This window comes from Hirundo rustica, chromosome 3 (assembly GCF_015227805.2).
Source record: "Hirundo rustica isolate bHirRus1 chromosome 3, bHirRus1.pri.v3, whole genome shotgun sequence".
Taxonomy (NCBI): Eukaryota; Metazoa; Chordata; class Aves; order Passeriformes; family Hirundinidae; genus Hirundo; species Hirundo rustica.
This window is the reverse complement of record NC_053452.1, coordinates 36,818,784-36,836,431: the sequence shown is the minus strand read 5'-3', so window position 1 is coordinate 36,836,431 and position 17,648 is coordinate 36,818,784. Positions and strand designations below refer to the sequence as shown.

At 37.7% G+C, this 17,648-nt stretch overlaps 2 protein-coding genes across 11 annotated transcripts in view; one reads left to right on the top strand and one right to left on the bottom strand.

Annotated features, from left to right (window-relative positions):
* Positions 1-9,572, top strand: part of EIF2AK2 (eukaryotic translation initiation factor 2 alpha kinase 2) — a 23,482-nt gene extending 13,910 nt beyond the window's left edge. For 8 of the 9 annotated variants that reach the window (XM_040058047.2, XM_040058051.2, XM_040058049.2 and 5 more), the window contains 9 exons: positions 240-274; positions 441-575; positions 1,004-1,123; positions 2,228-2,335; positions 3,933-4,125; positions 6,658-6,783; positions 7,357-7,452; positions 9,288-9,350; positions 9,434-9,572. In XM_040058047.2, the coding sequence (XP_039913981.1) occupies positions 240-274; positions 441-575; positions 1,004-1,123; positions 2,228-2,335; positions 3,933-4,125; positions 6,658-6,783; positions 7,357-7,452; positions 9,288-9,350; positions 9,434-9,553 (996 nt within the window). In that variant the 3' untranslated portion in view covers positions 9,554-9,572. Of the gene's footprint in view, positions 1-239; positions 275-440; positions 576-1,003; positions 1,124-2,227; positions 2,336-3,932; positions 4,126-6,657; positions 6,784-7,356; positions 7,453-8,284; positions 8,337-9,287; positions 9,351-9,433 lie in introns of all 9 variants that reach the window. The other variant, XM_058419700.1, reaches the window with a different exon arrangement.
* GPATCH11 (G-patch domain containing 11) lies at positions 9,251-17,648 on the bottom strand. Of its 2 annotated transcripts, XM_040058056.2 has the most exons (9): positions 17,392-17,648; positions 17,068-17,294; positions 16,165-16,206; positions 15,965-16,085; positions 15,155-15,245; positions 13,890-13,994; positions 13,016-13,097; positions 12,386-12,471; positions 9,251-9,712 (listed from the first exon to the last, which is right to left on the bottom strand). In XM_040058056.2, the coding sequence occupies exons 1-8, from the start codon at positions 17,436-17,438 to the stop codon at positions 12,416-12,418; spliced, it is 771 nt and encodes a 256-aa protein (XP_039913990.1). In that variant the 5' UTR covers positions 17,439-17,648; the 3' UTR covers positions 9,251-9,712; positions 12,386-12,415. The 2 variants fall into 2 exon arrangements, with proteins under 2 accessions (XP_039913990.1, XP_039913991.1); XM_040058057.2 differs by lacking the exons at positions 9,251-9,712; positions 13,016-13,097; positions 13,890-13,994 and having other exon boundaries at positions 12,136-12,471.

The window sequence follows — 17,648 nt, the reverse complement described above, 5'->3', positions numbered from 1 at the left end:
TCCCAAGAAAAGGGTCCAACTAAGGTCATTTTTAGCAATGATAATGTTATACATGTTTTTGCAGTGATAATGTTATGCATCGCATATGTGAAAAACACTGAGCTTATGACATTGCATACATAAGGTATGATCATATTTGTAGGCAACTCCTCGATCCATTATCAGTCATGTTTTATACCAGATACAGTGAAAATATTCAGGATACCTCAGTAAGGTGTTTTTTTCTGTTTTCTGTGTAGGGAAATGCCCCAAGTTCTATCCCTAAGTCCAAAAGGTAGGTGTTTATTTCAAGATTGCTATCTCCTGGAAGCTATATTGCAAATAACTTTATTTTTTCTATCTCTAGTAAAGAAATGCTGTTATTGAGAGGTACATTTCTTTTCTCATTGTATGTTAGAAAAAATGGCTCATTATAAATTTTGCTTTTATCCTTGTTAAAGAAAATTGGCAGCTAATTTTGCTAATGTAAGAAGCATGGAAGAGGGAAAAAAAAAGTCAGATTCAAATGAAAGTTGGCCAGATGTGAACACAAATACTGGAGAAGAGTATGGGAATCCACACACTGTCAATAAAACGTAAGAAGGATTTTTTTTTTAAATTAATATTTGTAAGGCAATAACAGTATGTATGAACCTAGATTTGTTTCTTTATTTACGGTAGAAGGAGGAAAAATACTGTAAAAGAACTTTCAAAGAAAATTGCAATTGGATTTTTTTTCCCTGTAAATTTTAAATCTAGAAAACTGGCAAGCAATGGTATTTAAAGCCCACAACCAAACATTGAAGGTAATTACATGACATGCCTGAAAGGGTCAGTTTCCTTTGTTGTTTTAATCTCCAAGGCTGTGATTTAGACCTGTAGATTTGTCAAATGATCATTGTAGAATGATACTGCAGTAGATGTATTATATCTGTCAAGATTTTTTTTTTATACCCTTAATTGAAAATTAACTATAATTAAGTGCAGTTTTCCTTTTTTTTTTTCTTTTTTTTTTCCTGTAAAGATTTCTCCATCTCTTTGAAAAAATAGAGCCTGTTGGTGTAGGTGGTTTTGGAAATGTTTTCAAGGCAACATCGAAGAGTGATAAGAAAACCTATGCAATCAAACGAGTTGTATTAACAGAGTATGTACGGTATATTTACTTCTGCCTTTTAGGACAACCTTAATCAAGATTGTAATACATTGTTTTCTCTCTTCAACGATACTAGGAGCATTTAGGTGATTTTTATTATTGTCTGTCCTTTCTAGTAAACGTTTTTCTTTATTTCCAAGTGAAGCTGAAAGTGGTCCTGAACTTCTGTTTATTTTTGCATGTAATGTGTTAATTTCTGCTGGAGCTGTAAAAATGTAGGTGTGTTAAGTTCTCTTTTCCCTGAACACAGTAGTGCTCTGGTTGCTAATATAGCAAAATGTGTTTGAAGAAAACCTCATGATTGTTAAAACATTGAAAGCAGTCCAGATACTTTTGACAAGCTACATGAACATTTTCCATATCAGTAATGCAAAATAACTATAATTACAGAAAATAGAAAAAAATCCAAGTAATAAATTTTGAGGCTTCTAATTGGAGAATGCTTTATATGTGATCCCTGTGTAGTCATTACTCTCGTGCTGTGTTACTTGTCTTCTATAAATCTCAACGGAGAGTGATGATCTTAATTTTTCTTTTTTTTTAGTAATTTTCTGTAACCATTATCTAGTGGAGTATTTTATCAGCAATTGAAAAAATTAATTTCTTTTTGGTTATCTATTGAAAATGTTTTAAATTGTTGGAGATATTTGTCCCTTAAATTGTGTAATGTGTACATTTCCCTTTGGATTCTTGTGTTCTTTGAAAATACATGTTATTTTCATTGGTATTGCTATCCTGAGAACTATACTGAAAACCTTCTACTGATTCTGCAGGCAATGGCTGCTGCTCTGCTGGCAGGTTTGCAGCTGTCTGCTGTTTCAGCTTTTATTGACTGGGGATTTAATTCCCAGTGTGGTTAAAACACCTTTTGCACATTGAATAACTGAGCAGATGAAAGAAAACCCACCAAATTTGTGACTTCAGTTTTGAACTTCGAACTTATATGAAGGAGAATATTATGCTTTGTTTTTAAATTAATGTAAAACTATCTGTATCCTGCCACTTTATAGCATATCTTTTATTTAACTTCGTATTACATGGTAATAGGGAAATGCCTTTTTTTTTTTTTTTTTAATTTTTTCCCCGTCCTGATAGGAAAGTAGAGCGTGAAGCAGAAGGACTTGCAAGACTTACACATGAGAACATAGTGCGGTATCATTGCAGCTGGGAAGGGGATGACTATATAAAGTACCCAGACTCAAGGTAACTACAAAACAATAGTTTGCATTCACAAACTTTTTTGCCATACTGAACTTTATGCTTTTGACAATTGGTTACCAATTATTAAACAAATGTAAATGCACATGTGCAATCTTACTGCTAGGAGAAAAGGCATAGTACCTTCCAGCAGCAGGTTGTATGTCTAACTATATTTATATCTTATTTTCCTTGATTAATAAGATATATCATATAATCTTACATTTCTCTCATCTCTCAATATATGGAACTTAATGAATTTATAGAGGAGAGTAAGACTGAAGAACCCAAAATTTGGGGCAAGAATTAACAACAGAAACTAGAAAATTGTCTGACAGTTGGCTACCAAATTCCTGATCAGAAGCTTCCTTTTCATAAGCAGTACTGGTCAGCCAGTAGGTATCATAGATTTAATTATGTCCCTAAAGTTAGTGTTTTAACCATGATGCCTGAAACAGTTTTGATTGTTTAGAAAAGAAATACAAAATGAAATGCTCTTTAATTTCGAGGTAGCTTTTGACACTGAGACTTCTGGTAAAACTGTGGTGAGAGTTTTACTTGTAAGTTAGACTATTAACTTTTCCAAGCTTCTGTGGTAAGATTTTTTTCACTAGCTGTGAATTCATACTCTTCAGACGTAAAATATTAATGGGTTCAGAATTATGGTTGGCATGATACCTCTCCATAACTCTGCTCATTAAATGATGAACAAAATGGGGGGGAAAACAAAACTGAACCATTGATATGTTGGAGCTTCAATATTATGTATCTATTTTACATTAAACAGTTACTGGGTAAAAGGCAGAAAAAAAAAAAAAATCCTTAAAACTGAGGAAAAAACTGAGGAACTTGGACAGTTTGTGCTCTGACCTCCAGAGAGGCCTGAGCCATTTAATGTTTGTTCCTTCAGTGCCTCGAGCAGCTTTATCCAAGGGCACTCATCACACAGTGTACATAGAAAAAAACAGTGTGTGCTTCTCTTTGTATTCTCCTTCCCCTCACCATCTCCAGCCTCAGCCTATCCTATGGGCTTCACTGGAATGTGTGAGTCTGTCAGATGGGTGAATCACCTAGATTTCCAGCTCTCAGAAGGGTTTCTGTGACTAGCAGCAGACCAATGACAAAAATGGTCACTGCACTACCTTCTTGACAGGACAGAGTTGGAAAGAACTCTGTTCAGGGTGCGATAGGAGGGCTGATGCTGTGTTTCTTGTGCAGAATAGAGAACACGTGTCAGGGACTTGCAGCAGTTCCTGCAAGGCCAGATGGGAGCCAAGGGCAGTGGTATTTCTTCCTGGATAGGACATGCCTCTAGGTATGAGGGAGATGGAACTCTGGCTCTCAGAAAACTTCCAGTGTGAAACTAGAAAGCAAGCAAAGCTTCATAAATATTCCAGGAGTATGTAGCAGCTGAGCAGGGATTCTTTGGGTTGCAGTTCAATTTATTTAATACAAATTCCTCTAGAATCTTAAAATTAAGGGACTTGCAGACTTTGTTTTGGGTAACTCCAGAAATAATTATTAGCAGGAATGGCTTTTCAAGATGACTTGGGAGGAGTTGTATCTTGCCACTTTTAATATGGAATGTCATTTTCTTTTGAAGCCAGAATTCAGACAAAAAATTTCACTGTCTTTTCATCCAAATGGAATTCTGTGAACAAGGAACATTGGAAAAGTGGATTGAAAAACATAGAGAAGACCCAAACTATCACGCAATGGCACAAAACAAATTTTTACAAATAGTGAAAGGAGTGGAATATATTCATTCTAAAGGGTTAATTCATCGAGACCTCAAGGTATGTAGGATAGGTAAATAAAGGAAAAAAAAAAGAAAAAAAAAAAAGAAAAAGTTAAAGATAGTATATTTACTGGAATTTCAGACAATGTTAAATTGTTACAGTCTTTGCTTACTCTGGTATGTACCCTAGCAGTGTGCTTCTTTGGATATTGCTAGTGATTGATTTTCTTCCAGCAGCTGGCTGCACCTCATCCTAAAATGAGAAGGTAAACTTGGAAGATCTCAGAATGCAATAGTTCAAAGAATCAGTAGTCATCAGGTAACAGGCATTTTCAGTTACTGGGTCACAAGAGTGCCTATTGGAAAAAGAGAAGTTGAGTCTAGAGAGTTTGCTCTTGCCATATTGTAAAGGGATAGTTTATCTATCCTAATACGTGCTGTGTTTGATAACAACATAGTTACTTTTGTCTTGTTTATGTATACAAATGTTTGAATGCTACGGTTTTGGACAGAATTTCAGTCTCTAGATGTGCACAGTTATGAGAAGATTTATTTCAATGTAAAGATTATAAGGGCAAAGGCTTCACGGTTTCAGGATGGAAGCTATAGTGTTGCTTACAGAGTTTTAAATCACTTTGTGGAAAAAAATAATCATTAGTGTGGTGGCATTCCTCGGGTTAGGCTAACTTCCCTGCCTGACCATCAGGAGCCACTCTGGCAGTCAAATTCCCACCACCAGAGACCTTGGCAGCTGAGACTGAAGTCCCTTCACAGCAGGCAGCTCCAGTGAACCCACAAACGCCTCACTTGACCCCTTGCACACTCTGGCCGTAGGTGATGCTCAACATGGGGTTCAAACCCTTGACCCTGAGGTTAGGAGTCTCATGCTCTACTAGCTGGGTAGGAATAAGGAAGGAGTTCCTCTGCTAGGAATAAGGCTGTGGTGGATCAGGAGTAGCAGTCACCTTTAATGCTCCCACTGAATCCACACGCTGCTTGCTCACTTCCCCCTCCCCTGTGGCAGACTGGAAGGAGAACTGGAGGCAAAAAAGGTAAAGAGCACGGCTTGGGATGTGAACAATTTACTGGAAACAGCAATGAGATAAGAAAACAAACACAAACAAAACCAGTAACAACATTAAAACCAGAAGTCTAAAACCAGAGTGACTCACATGCACAAAATTCACCGTGAAGCCCTATGTGATCATGCCACGTTCCCATGACCCGGAAGCGAATCCTTCCCCCATTCCCAGTAAATGACATGAGGTGATATAGACTTATCCTCTCCTGACCAGAACCAAGTTATACTGCTAACTCTTCTACCTGTATTTGAGTTGAGGAACTTCCCTCTCCTCTTTGATCTGCTGTCAACTTCTTGGCCATCTGAGATCTCCATAGCCCAGAATCAAAGCTGCAGGATTAAAGCTGAGTTTAAAGTAATTTGTGCCTGGAAAGAACAGAGCCATTAAATACTGTAGCCAGCTATAGGTACTGTATTAAATATGTGTGGACATGGTCAGACTTGAAGAGAACAACTACACTGAGCATTCTTTACACAAAGATCTCTTCCTGTTGACTGTTAAGTATCTCCTGGCCTTCTGGTCCTCTGGAACTTCTTTGAGTAAAAGACAGCATGAGGATATTTGGTTTTGTTTTAAAGAAACTACACTTATCTTATTTGGGAAACTTCATTGAAGCAGATATAGTTCTGTTTTTAGTTGTTTGTGTTCTGGCTTTGGCTAGGATGCAGTTAATTCCTTGTCAGTAGGTGGTACAGTGCTGTGTTTTGGATTCAATTTTATAATAATGTTGATAACACACTGACATTTTGGTAGCTATTAGGTAGTGTTTAAGTTAAAGACTCTTTTTATGTGGGAAGGGGGCTGATCTGGCATCAGTCAGCAGGTGGTGGGCAATTGTACTGTGCATCATTTGTTTCTCCTTGTTTTGGTTTGTTTTTTTTAATTCCTTTTATTATTATATTTTACTTTTGTTTCAATTATTAAACTGTTTTAAACATAGTTTACAAGTTTACTTTCGATTCTCCCTCCCATTCCACTGTATGGTGATTAGTTGCCAACTGGCCGTATGCCATGACACTGTCAAATTTAAAAAGTGGAAGTTTAAGGGAAATGTAAAAGTGATACTCTGAGATACCTGTAGTAAGCCTTAACTCTGCCTTTGGTTCAGTACACATGATCCTTCTGTGCCTAGGAGAAACTCTGATTTGAGTGAAATTCCATGTGAGACTAAATGCTTTGCCCAAGTGCTGGCTAGGACTGAAGAGTGAAAAGCACTTTGGGATAGAGAATGTTATATGCACAATGTATTTGAAGAGCAATTAAAGCATGATACAGTTATGACTGAGCTAGTGGAAAAAAGGTGCAGTTACTGCGCAATGTACTACTTGAAATGTAGTTTGTGTTTTTAAAAATTGATTTAACTTATTTCTCATTCCACACCATCAGTTTCTTAATGCAACTTCCTGAACAATTATCAAACTTTATGGGGAGCACTTCTGTGGCTGATTATGCTTGATGATAAACCTTGGTCATTTGGTGATTTTTTTTTCTTCTTTCTTCAAAAATAGCCTCAGAACATATTCATATCACATGATGATAAAGTAAAAATAGGTGACTTTGGTCTTGTGACTTCTGTGGCATTTGAGACTCTGACTGAGGACAGAGGAACAAAATCATATATGGCACCAGAACAGGTAATTATCCTATTGTATTAGTGTCCCTGTAATTAGATGTGCGGTATAAACTCAGCATAGGATGTTCTCAATCCTAATCTCAGTATTAAAGCAAGTTGCCTGAAGTTCCCTGGTGTGACTGTATGAGAGGATAGCTGTAGTCTGGAGAAAGCTTTACCACAAGTGTGGTAAAGTTTTTTGTTCTGTGTGAATATACAGTCTGACACTGCATGTTGTAAGGAATGCTCTTGTAAAACCAGGCTGCCAGACATATATTTAAATTTGAATTTAGGGCCCCTGTTAATTGTGTAATTTGAGTTTCTCTGTTTGTTTCATTATTTGTCACAGGGCAGTATTGGCATGCTTTATCTGTACAGGTCTGTAGAAATCTAAATTTCAGGGTCGTCAATGTGACGTAATAGTCACTATTTAACAGGTCTGAGACAGAAAGGGTTAACAGCTAAGAAGGATATGGAGTAGGGCCAGTCCTGTAGCCTTGGGGTGAAAATTTCTGCTGACTTCAAATTTTGCTTTAAGAAGTGCTGTTCTCCAGTTGGATTTGACATCTGTATCATTCTGTTCCAATCTTTCTAGTTTGGGGTCAAATATGGAAAGGAAGTAGATATTTATGCACTGGGATTAATTTGGTTTGAAATTCTTTCGGCATGCACTCATCATGAAAAAACTAAGGTATGTAATATTTAAAACTCCCACTGTTTTGTTTTGCCTTGCTGCTGGTATCACATATTGATAGCACTCTTGAAGGAATCTCTTTAAGTAGAGATAGTACTCTAGATACAGTTTTTTCCTTAATTCATTTCCATAAAGCCTGTAAGTCCTCAAACCTCAGTTGAAATGTCATAATTGAAGAAAAGAGATATTAGTTTATTTAATTTCTGTCCTACTACATATACATTAAAGCCCAAGCATGCTAAAGGATGATGTCAAGCAAAAAAAAGGATGTCAAGTTTTTTGTAAATCTTTTTCTTTGATCAGAAACTTAAAGGGAGTATTTTTTAATTTTAGAAAACAAAAATTATGGATGAGTGAGTTTTGTCTCTGCCATGCTCTTGTCTTCACTGCACAGTGGAGCAAGGAGTTCCCACCAAATCAAAACCCTTGTAGTTTTTCAAGATGAAAACAAAAGTGATTTGGAACATGCTATTTTAAGTGAAAAGAGTGAAAACCCCATGTTACTTAAGCTTTTTTTAAAAAGGTATCTTGGATGTATTTTGAGCTTTTTATGTGCAAACCTACATATGGGCTGGACAGTGTTGTAGCTGCTGGGTATCTCATCTAAAGTAATTATGGTTGGACTCAGACTTTGAACACTGTTAGCCAGGTCTTTTTGCCAGTATGAGACAATCATACCAGTGTGTCCGCTCTGTCCAGACACCTTGCAGAACTTCCTCAGATCTTCTGTTCCTGTTCACAGTTGACTGCAAATGCATGCACAGTCTCATGGTGTTCACAACTGAAAAAGCATCATTTCCTTAAACTATAAAAATCTTGTGCTCTGCAGGCAGGTGGGGAAGTAATGTGGATGGAAAGTCCTAGGATGGTCTTCAGATCAGGTCAGCAGGTCTTCTGCTCCATTAGATTAGAAAGAATTTCACTTAATGGAAGATGATAAACTCCAGTGCTGGCAAGCCCTGCTGTAAGAACATCATGTAACAGCAGCGTTGATTATTCTGTGCTGAATAACTGGTTCAGTTGATGATCCCCAGCAGGTAGGGTCTAGAGGTACTGCTGAAGAGTAGGGAAAAAACCGGAAATTCACGGGAGCTGTTATTTTACTGGAGAGTGGTTGTAAAGGGCTTGCTATGCCACACTTACTGGGTGACAGGCCTCCAACTAGACCCTGTGCTGCTGAGTGTGACCATCTGGGACCTGCTGTTCAGCCAGTTCTCAGTCCACCTCACCATCCATTTGTCCAGCCTGCTCTTCCTGAGCTTGCCTATCAGGATGTTGTGGCAGTGTCATACAGAAGAAAAAATTGTTAACCAAAAGCCATTTCTAAAGCATGTAATGACAAATCTTCCATTAGTTGCTTTGAAATCCATGTAGCATTTTATACAATGATGTAGAAATAAGTGTGTGGTACTGAATATGATAAAAAGGAGGAAGCACACCTGCTTGGCTTGCAAACAGAAATTCAGTTGTCTTGGCTTTTTCTTTTCTTTCAATGTCATTGGACAATATAAATCCATTACTTTTAAGTTAAGGAAAGAAAGATAATGGCTCTAAAATTAAGAGGCATTGAAACAAACATGTCATTGTAGTGTGTGAAGCTTTTAAGCTTAGAAATGGTTAATAGTTGATGAAAAGGCCATAGAACCAAACCAAAGCACAACTAATGAAAAAAGCCCCAACTTTCAAACTGTTTACAGTTACTTTTTGAAGTCTTACATTTCCTGTAGATTTGTGTTTTCCTAACTACTTCAGTAAACTATATGGGACATAAGACAGGGATACAAAACATAACCAATGAAAGCATAGCAAAACTATTCTTTTATTAATTTCAGGTATGGCCTTCTGTTAGAAGAGGTGAGCCTCCGAAGTACTTCATCAAACAATTTCCATCAGAGGTATGGGATTTTAATGTATTTTTTGTTACTGTATAAACTTAAAAAAAAAAAAAAATCTGTTGACATTTAATTTTTTTTTGCAGGTATCTATAATCAGAAAGATGCTTTCAACAGACCCTTCGGCAAGAATCACTGTATCTTATTTACTTGACCTTGTTAAGTCTGCTGATAAAGAGAAGGCACTTAGAAATTATTCTTATTAAGTGTCCCTTCACACTGTTAATAAATCCAGAGTTTGATGAATTTATTACAATTGATGAAATGATGACAGATGTCAGAAGCAACAGCAAGACTTGGAGTGTGTCTTTTCCTTGGCTGCATCATCACTCATGTCTCCCAGCTGCAACCAGGACAGGGCACTTCTGCAAGAAATCACATGGAATTTTTACCTGGAAACATAGGTTGTGTATGAGCTGGACAGTCTTGTACAATAAGTAATAGAACCTAGTCTTTTTCCCCTCAAAGATTATACTGATGTGCTAAAGTGTTAACTGGGTTGTGGCAAATCGCTGCACGTGCTGCATCCATTATCCCTTAAGGTTATCTATTGCTTTCCATAGACAAAGTGCTGTGTGGTGGTATGTGACTCAAACCTTTCTGATTTGTTCAGTGATATTGTCAATAATTACTGGAATCCTCCCATCAATACCAAGACTAGTTCTGGCAGAAAAGGTATTAGGAATAGGTGCACGTTATTCTTCACTGAATTTTTGTACTTCAACATGAGCTTTCTTGTCTCTTCACAGCTAATGATGACATATCACCTTCAGTGCTCTAAAATTCACACTTGTAAAATGAGGATTTCTTAAGAATTTAAAAGTTAAATATTCAGCTTCTAGGAAATCCAATTTAGCACAAATCTCAATTTTTTAAAACTTTAGATTTTGATGGTTATCTTTTTTTGAAAAGGAACATTCAAGGTGCTGTTAATATAGGAAAATTCTCCAATTGTCTCAGTACTGTTTGAAATCCTAGGCTGAGAGAGCACTTTAAACATACCCATGCTTCTATGTTTTAGTCCCTTATTGTAATACTGAGGCATGCCTAACCCTTAATAACTGTACTGAGTACCTCTGGTGTGCCCACTGCCAGCCCCACAAAAGGCAAAAGTACGTTCTTTGTTATTCTTCATTTATATCCTTCAGAGTTCAGCCTTGCCTGAACTCAAAGAACTGAGTGTGGTGTGGGGAGCAGGCTGAAAAGACAAGCACATTGGAACTTCAGGTACTTGGAGGTTTTCTTTGAGGTTTTTTGAGCTCTATCTTGTCAAACTGTTCATTGATGTGGGGCCAACATAACTCTGTAAGGGCAAATGAGCAGAGATTTCTAAGCAAAAAAATAGGTAATATGTGAAGTACTGTATGCTTTTTCTGAAATGTTAAATGGGTTAAAAGTGGGTGACTGCTTTAAAAGAAGGAATACCAATCAATGTATTTATATTCTTAGGGAAATTACTGATGTTCTGGTGCAAGTATTTGCTGCGAAATAAGAATGTGATTGTAAATAATTTTGTAAGGCCTTACACTGCTTTCTTTTTTTCTCTTTATCATGAATCACATATATAGAATCATAGAATGGCTTGGGTTTGAAGGGACTTTAAAGATCATCCAGTTTCAAGGCCCCTGCCCAAGGCAGTGACACTTTCCACTAGGTGACATTACTCAAGGCCTTGTTCCACCTGGTTTGAACACTGCTAAGGATGGGGCATCCACAGCTTCTCTGGGCAACCTGTTCTAGTGCTTCAGCACCTTCACAGTAAGGAATTTCTTCCTAATATTCAATCTCAGCCTTTCACTTCAAAGCCATTCCCCCTTGTCCTGTCACTGCGTGTCCTTGGAAAAAGTCCTTCTGCAGCTCTCTTGGCAGCCCCCTTTAGGTACTGAAAGGCTGCTCTAAGGTCTCCCTGGAGCCTTCTCCAGGCTGAATGACTCCAACTCAAGGAACTTCATTAGCCAGCTCCCTCAGGACCAGTGGATGCATGTCAGCAGGTCCCATGGACTTGTGCACCTCTAGGTTCTTTAGATTTTCTCGAATCTGATGTTCTCCTTGACATCCTTGGCCAGATTGAATTCCATCAGGGCTTTATGCTTTCCTAACCTTATCCTTGACTGGAATTCATAAAGTATTTCACTAGCCTAGACTAATTAGTATTTCTTTGCAGTGGTCAAGCTCTGTGAGAAATTATATATCCTTTAAGACAAAATACTATTTCTGCTTTTTCTTCTCTTTAATCTGTTGGGAAAAAAATTAACATATAGCTGGACTTGATGATCTTAAAGGTCAATTCCAACCTAAACGATTCTATGAAACTATTCCTAATATGAAAATTGTTATATGACAATTGATATCTTGGCTGCTTTTCCTTTAAAGTTTTTGGACAGAGCAATGTAGTATCATTACCTTCTTGCTGTTAAGTAATACTGAGTTTGTCCCAGTAGTTTTTGATATATTTTCCCTGTGTAGTATTTGTTTACTTCAGCATTAACTTGTTATAAATGGCTAGTTACAGTAGTGACTGCTGTTCCCTAAAACCAAAACGTCTATTAAAATGTATTTTTATGTAAAGAATGAAAAGCCAACATCATGATATAATTCTATTTAATTATGGAAAATATGCACTTTTATATACAACAGAATATTGGTTCAAGTAATGTCACTGTCATGTTTCACAAGCTTTTTTTTTCCCCCCACCAAGTTTAAGATAGTAAGCAAAACCAGTGTGGTCTTTAGGCATCTCTGCAAAGATGAAAAACCCCGTTAACACATGATGCAATAAAGATATGCCTTTACTCGTACTTGAATTTTATTACCAGTTGGGCAGTGCATAAACAAACATGTGAAAGACTTAACCTACCTTTCAATTATGTTAGTTCAATTACAAATACTAGGTTTTAATTCCTATTAACTTGTCCATCAAATAGAAAATATCAATTTGTCAACTTAAACTCATCTTCTGCATACTTTGGTATGAATTCTTGAGTATGGCTCAGCTCTGAGCCTTTTAAAAGATAAAAGCTACTGTGAATTATACATACTCATCTAGGACTCCTTCCTTTAGACTGGCTTTAGTCATGATCTGCAGCACTGTCTCCAGGGCAGTTTGAAGATAAATCTTCAGAGTCTACAGGATAAGCAGAAAAAAAGTGAGTAATTGCAGCTCAGAGAAGGAAAAAGTGGTTGCTAGAAATATTTGTAGAATTAGATAGAATTCAAGGTTTACAAGTTAGTAACTCTTACATTTGTTTTAAAACAGCAAGTACAAATTCTACTCTCTTTGGTGCTATGAAACTGCATAGTGTTCCAATTGTTTCAGAAACGCCTGCCAGCTTTTGCAGCTTTTTATGGTATTAATATCTGAATCATGTTTTCTCAAAACTAATTAAATTACAATATAAATTCAAAGAAATGTCAGTATGGTTGGCTGTGTTTTGTTGTGTGGGCATTTTTGGTTGGTTGGTTTTGGTTTTTCTGCATATAAACGTAAAAATTGGCTAACAATCACAATAACAATGTGTACAAAACTTTGTGCAAAAACCAGCAGCCTGGCAAATAAATTTGCTATGTAGATTTGGAAGGTGCAGTAAGAGAAACACAAAGGATGTATTCTACAGCTGGAGTCTAGCTGCCTAAGCAAAGTAGATCACAAAAGCTTGGTTCACTCTCACCTTCATAGGTTGTTCCACACCAAATGCAGTAGAAGTGCTCCTCTCTCAAATAGGCTGTCAGGATGTGTAGCTTTTCTGATACCTAGATATAGACAGGTATGTGATGACCTGGGGCTCACATGACATAAACCATTTTGAGCTACTGGTTTGCTAAAATAAAAGTGTTTAACCTAATGCTGTGGAAAAGCTACACAATGCTGTAGCTCAGTCAGATATGAAGTTTCCCACATTTGTAGAATAGTGCAGGAATTCATGATCTCTGGAAAGTTAATGGCTGTTGTTTGCTCATCCTTCTTTCCAGATAAGAAACCTGTACTGAAGCGAGAGAGCTAAAAATATTATTTGGGCACCTGATTTCATGTATATGGTATCTTTTGTGAATTTTTTCACACCTAATCTCTGCCAGTCAAACAGAAGGCTAACAGTAGCTGTGTAATCTAGTTCTTAAAAATACGTATTTCCAATGTCCATCGGGAGATAATCTGTGGAGCATTTTCAGAAATAAATTAGTGACTCTAAACTTCAACCTCAGACATGAGATGCGACATCCAAAATTAAAATTCAAAAGCAAATAACTGTGATCTTGCATATCTTGGCTAAAGCACAAAACTGTTTAGAATTTAATTTCTAGGCTACTTTTTTCAAAGACTAGCTTCAAAACAGATGAGCAATAAATCAGTGGCTGAATGTTTTACATTTTATCATGTAACTGCTATAAAAAGTCACTGCTCTGGGATTGCAAAGAGGCCCTTTACTACAGTGTGGGAAACATGCATACATACCCCCTTTATACAAGTATGTACACATACATACTCTTGCAAGGAACATTAGGTTTAATTCTGAATTGAGCCATTTATTCAGTAGAAGAGCTTACACTTAAGTCTGAGCTTGTGCATTCATCTTCCTTGTCCTCCTCGTCCTTTTTGTCTTCCTCTTCAGGTTCTATCCAAAACCAAGTTTCCTTGGGAACATCAATATCCTTAAATAACAAGGGATTTAAATGGAAGTTATCTGTCTTTGTAGGTTTTCTTGTAAGATGCTGGATAAAACTAGTTTCTAGAAAGTGAGCTGTTAGCCTTTAAAACTTGCATGTATAGTATAACCAACAATTACTGAAGCTGTAGGTAAGTACAGCACTCCACAAGAAGGATGATTCGCTTTTTTGTTTTTTAAACAATGATATGCATGCCAATGCTAACACCTAGTACTATTTCATCTATGTTTGGTTTGTGCAAGGCTACACAGCAACATAATCTCAAGCCTGTGAGTAGATCCCCTTGCTTATCAGTTGAAGACAGACATGTTGCTCCAAGACATGCTGTATCAAGAGATCACAGGGTGCTTCCTAATTCACCTCAGGTACAGTTAAAGGAAGAAAAGAAAGCAAGGATGATCTAAGCTTAATTCAGATGACTTCATCTGAAGCAAAGTAAGTAGTATTGAACAATCTCAGCAGAATTTGTGAGGTGCTATTAACCTCTGCCTGGTTAAGAGGAAAAAAAACCCAACTCTTTAAGTTTTCCAGTGGCAAAAATTCATAATAGTTCACTGCTGTTACTCATGTTATTCCTTGCAAGTGGAAGGTACTTAGTTTTGTGCGTGTTTTTTGTTTGCTACTTTGGTGAATCTGCTCATTCCCTCAACGATAATCCCCATTCTTGGAGATACTAAAGATCTGCCTGGTCCTGGAGTGTTTTAAGTGACAACCTGCTCTAAGTGACTCTGCTTGAAGAGAAAGGCTGAACAAGATGACTTCCAGAGTCCATTCCCAATGTCAATCACTGTGTGATGATGCTGCTCCCTCACTTGAAGCAAACAGCACCATTATTTAGGACGGTCCAATACTGGCCACTGGAAGATATGGAAACAGCTTAGAAGTAACCACAAGAATGCAGAAGCAAAAACACAGGTCCTCACGTAAGTTACCATGAGGTTGGTGTGCACCTTCAACTATCTTAATGGTACAAACATTGACTTTGAAATATTTTAAGAGGACTGAAGTGTTGCCAAACATCAAGACTTAAGCTAGTTATCCTATGATTTTAGAGGACTTCCAAGAATTGAACCACTGCATTGTAGCTTGTATCTCTAACCTCTGACTCTTCCTTCCAACCCCCCAGAAAACCCCACAGCTCTCACTTTTTGCATATCTAATTGCTGGCAGGCCCTCTGGCTTTTCCGCAGGTCCCCTTCCATCTTACGTTCTTCTTGTTTGGTTTTGAATCTTATTCTGTTAAGAACAAGCAGGGGACAGTAAGCAGACAAACAGACAGTGACAGATGCATTGCAGTCCACACCTTTACAAAACCCCAAAATTTAAGATTCTATTCCTGCTAATTTTCTCACACCTGAACAACTCTGAAGTTAAGAAGTCATTCAGACATTGTTTCTGTGGGAGCACACTTGTACTTTTTGGGAATTATACCTTTTCTTACCACACTACACTGTTTCTTCATCAGGTTTTCCTAAGACATGAAAAAGGGGGTTCGCTAAACATCTGCAAAAGATACAGCCTTTCCTAAGCTTCTCTTCTCCATGTATTACAGGCAAACCAAGAGAAAACCAAAACAATACAATCTTTAAAAACGTACTCTGACTTTTAAATCCATTGTACCAACATTGCTAAGAAACATCTGTGGATTTTATATTTCAAACTATATGTTGCTCCAATTTAAAAAGTTGCATATGACTTGCATATCAGAAAAGTTAGTAAGTATACTGTTTGCATTATTAACAGTTACAAAACTAAATGATGCAGTTCATGCTTTGAGCATTACAGTGTTCATCTACTTTTGCTTTAGAACTGAGAAACAATTACTCTGTATTGTAACTCTCAACCTTCATTCAAAACATTCAAAAATAGTAGCACTTTAAAAGAATAACCAAACTTCAGGTATAAAAAGAATTGCTATTTAGACATTGCCTGAAATATCAGTTGTATGACTTTACCTGAACTGATCTGCAGCTTGTTCATTTGCTTGTTTTTTCATATGGAGTTTTTGTCTATAGTTTTCCAGTTTTTCTTCAGCTTTTCGCTTTTTTAATTCATCATGACCAAGCCCACTTCTACCTATGTAAGTTCAAAAGATGATTGTAAGCAGTTGAGAAGCTCTGATATCCAACTAAATAAATCAGAAAACACCACAAACCTGTTTTTATGTTCAGAGGAATAGGTTCAACGATGCCTTCTCCTGGGAGAGAAAGAAACATGTCAATTTAAAAAAAAATGAGTTTTTCTCAAACAATGATTTGCGCAGTATATTCAAACAGGCAAGCTGCTTTTGCCATTATTGTGATTTTTTTTGCTTGGAAGTTGAAAACTCCCCAGTCAATACACATTTAGTGCACTATAAATGACACAGCTGTACTGGAAACCCCCTCTCTTTTTTGGCATGTCTGCTGGAATCCTATGTACTTTTTTCATGACAGGACCAAACTGAAAGAAAAGGTGTTGATGTGACAGGCGTGACATGCCTGTGATGAAGACTGCTTTGCTAGCATCTTCTGGAGCATTTTCATTCTGCGACCTCACAACAACAATGAAGAATAAAAAGAACCTGTCCGGGCCAGTTTGTTGTGACTGTCTACCAGAGACACTGAACTGGCACAGCAGTTACTGATTCCTTGCTTTACTGATTTTACACCATCTATGAAGGCTTCATAAGGGTAGGCCAGTGTGCACTATTTCTTGTTCAAAATCCAACTATAAATTTCAAGAGGGACTGATGTTTTTGTTGAACACCATTAGCTTTGCAAAACCATCAAAACATCCTTAATGCAATTCCCGTAGGTATGCACGTATGCAAGTGCATTTACTGAGCTGCAAGTGCTGCTCTTCCCTTGCATCCCTCAGTAGTCTGTACTCTTTTTACTTCCATTTTAGGGATTTGCTCTTGTATTTTGTTCTGTCACAGCATCTTCAGAGTTCTGTAACGCTATGGCTTTCCAAGAGGCACTTATTGACCTGTTGACCACTAAAGTGACAGCTGCAGTTTGTAAAATATTAAGGTATAGCTGAATACAGACACACAGGCAGAGAATGACAAACCTACCACTTTTGCCAAGGGCCTGGCCGCTCTTGTAGCCCATCTTTTGGAGCAAAGCAAAGCCTTTGTTCTCGTTGCCCAATGCACTTTTCAGTACCAAGTCACGTCTCTCTTTTTCTTCTTCTTTTATGCTTTTTTGCCTGTTCTTCTCATTGGCTTCTTTTTGCTTTTCTTCTTTCTGAATAGATTCCTTCACCCGCCTCACCATGGGCAAGCCTGGCCTTACATCCTGTCTGCGATTTAGTAATTCCGGCAAACATTAGAGGTTTTGTTTGTTTGTAAAAGGTTTACAATCACTTAAGAGGGGTGAAAAAAGAACTACCTACTTACTTAATAAATAAATCAGACATATAGTCTTCCTCTTCATCTCCCTCCATGCTTAGCACGCCTCTATGCCGACGCCTCGCCTGTGGACGCCGTCAGTGCGCGTTACCGAGCATTTTATTTCTCTATGCCTCCCCTGCGAGGCAGGGGACGGAGGGGCCGAGGGACAGAAACACCCGAGCCCGCCGGGCCGGGCCGCCCCCTGCCAGCCCCGGGGCACCCGCGCCCGCCTCCGAGCCCACAGCGCGTCTTCCCGAGCTCCG

Coding starts and splice junctions, on each gene's coding strand:
- GPATCH11 (XM_040058056.2), bottom strand. CDS start 17,438: ATGGAGGGAGATGAAGAGGAAGACTATATGTCTGATTTATTTATTAA. Junction 13,995..15,154: donor AGCAATTAGATATGCAAAAA/GTGAGAGCTGTG, acceptor TTGTTATTTAAG/GATATTGATGTTCCCAAGGA. Junction 13,098..13,889: donor GCACAAGCTCAGACTTAAGT/GTAAGCTCTTCT, acceptor GTCTATATCTAG/GTATCAGAAAAGCTACACAT.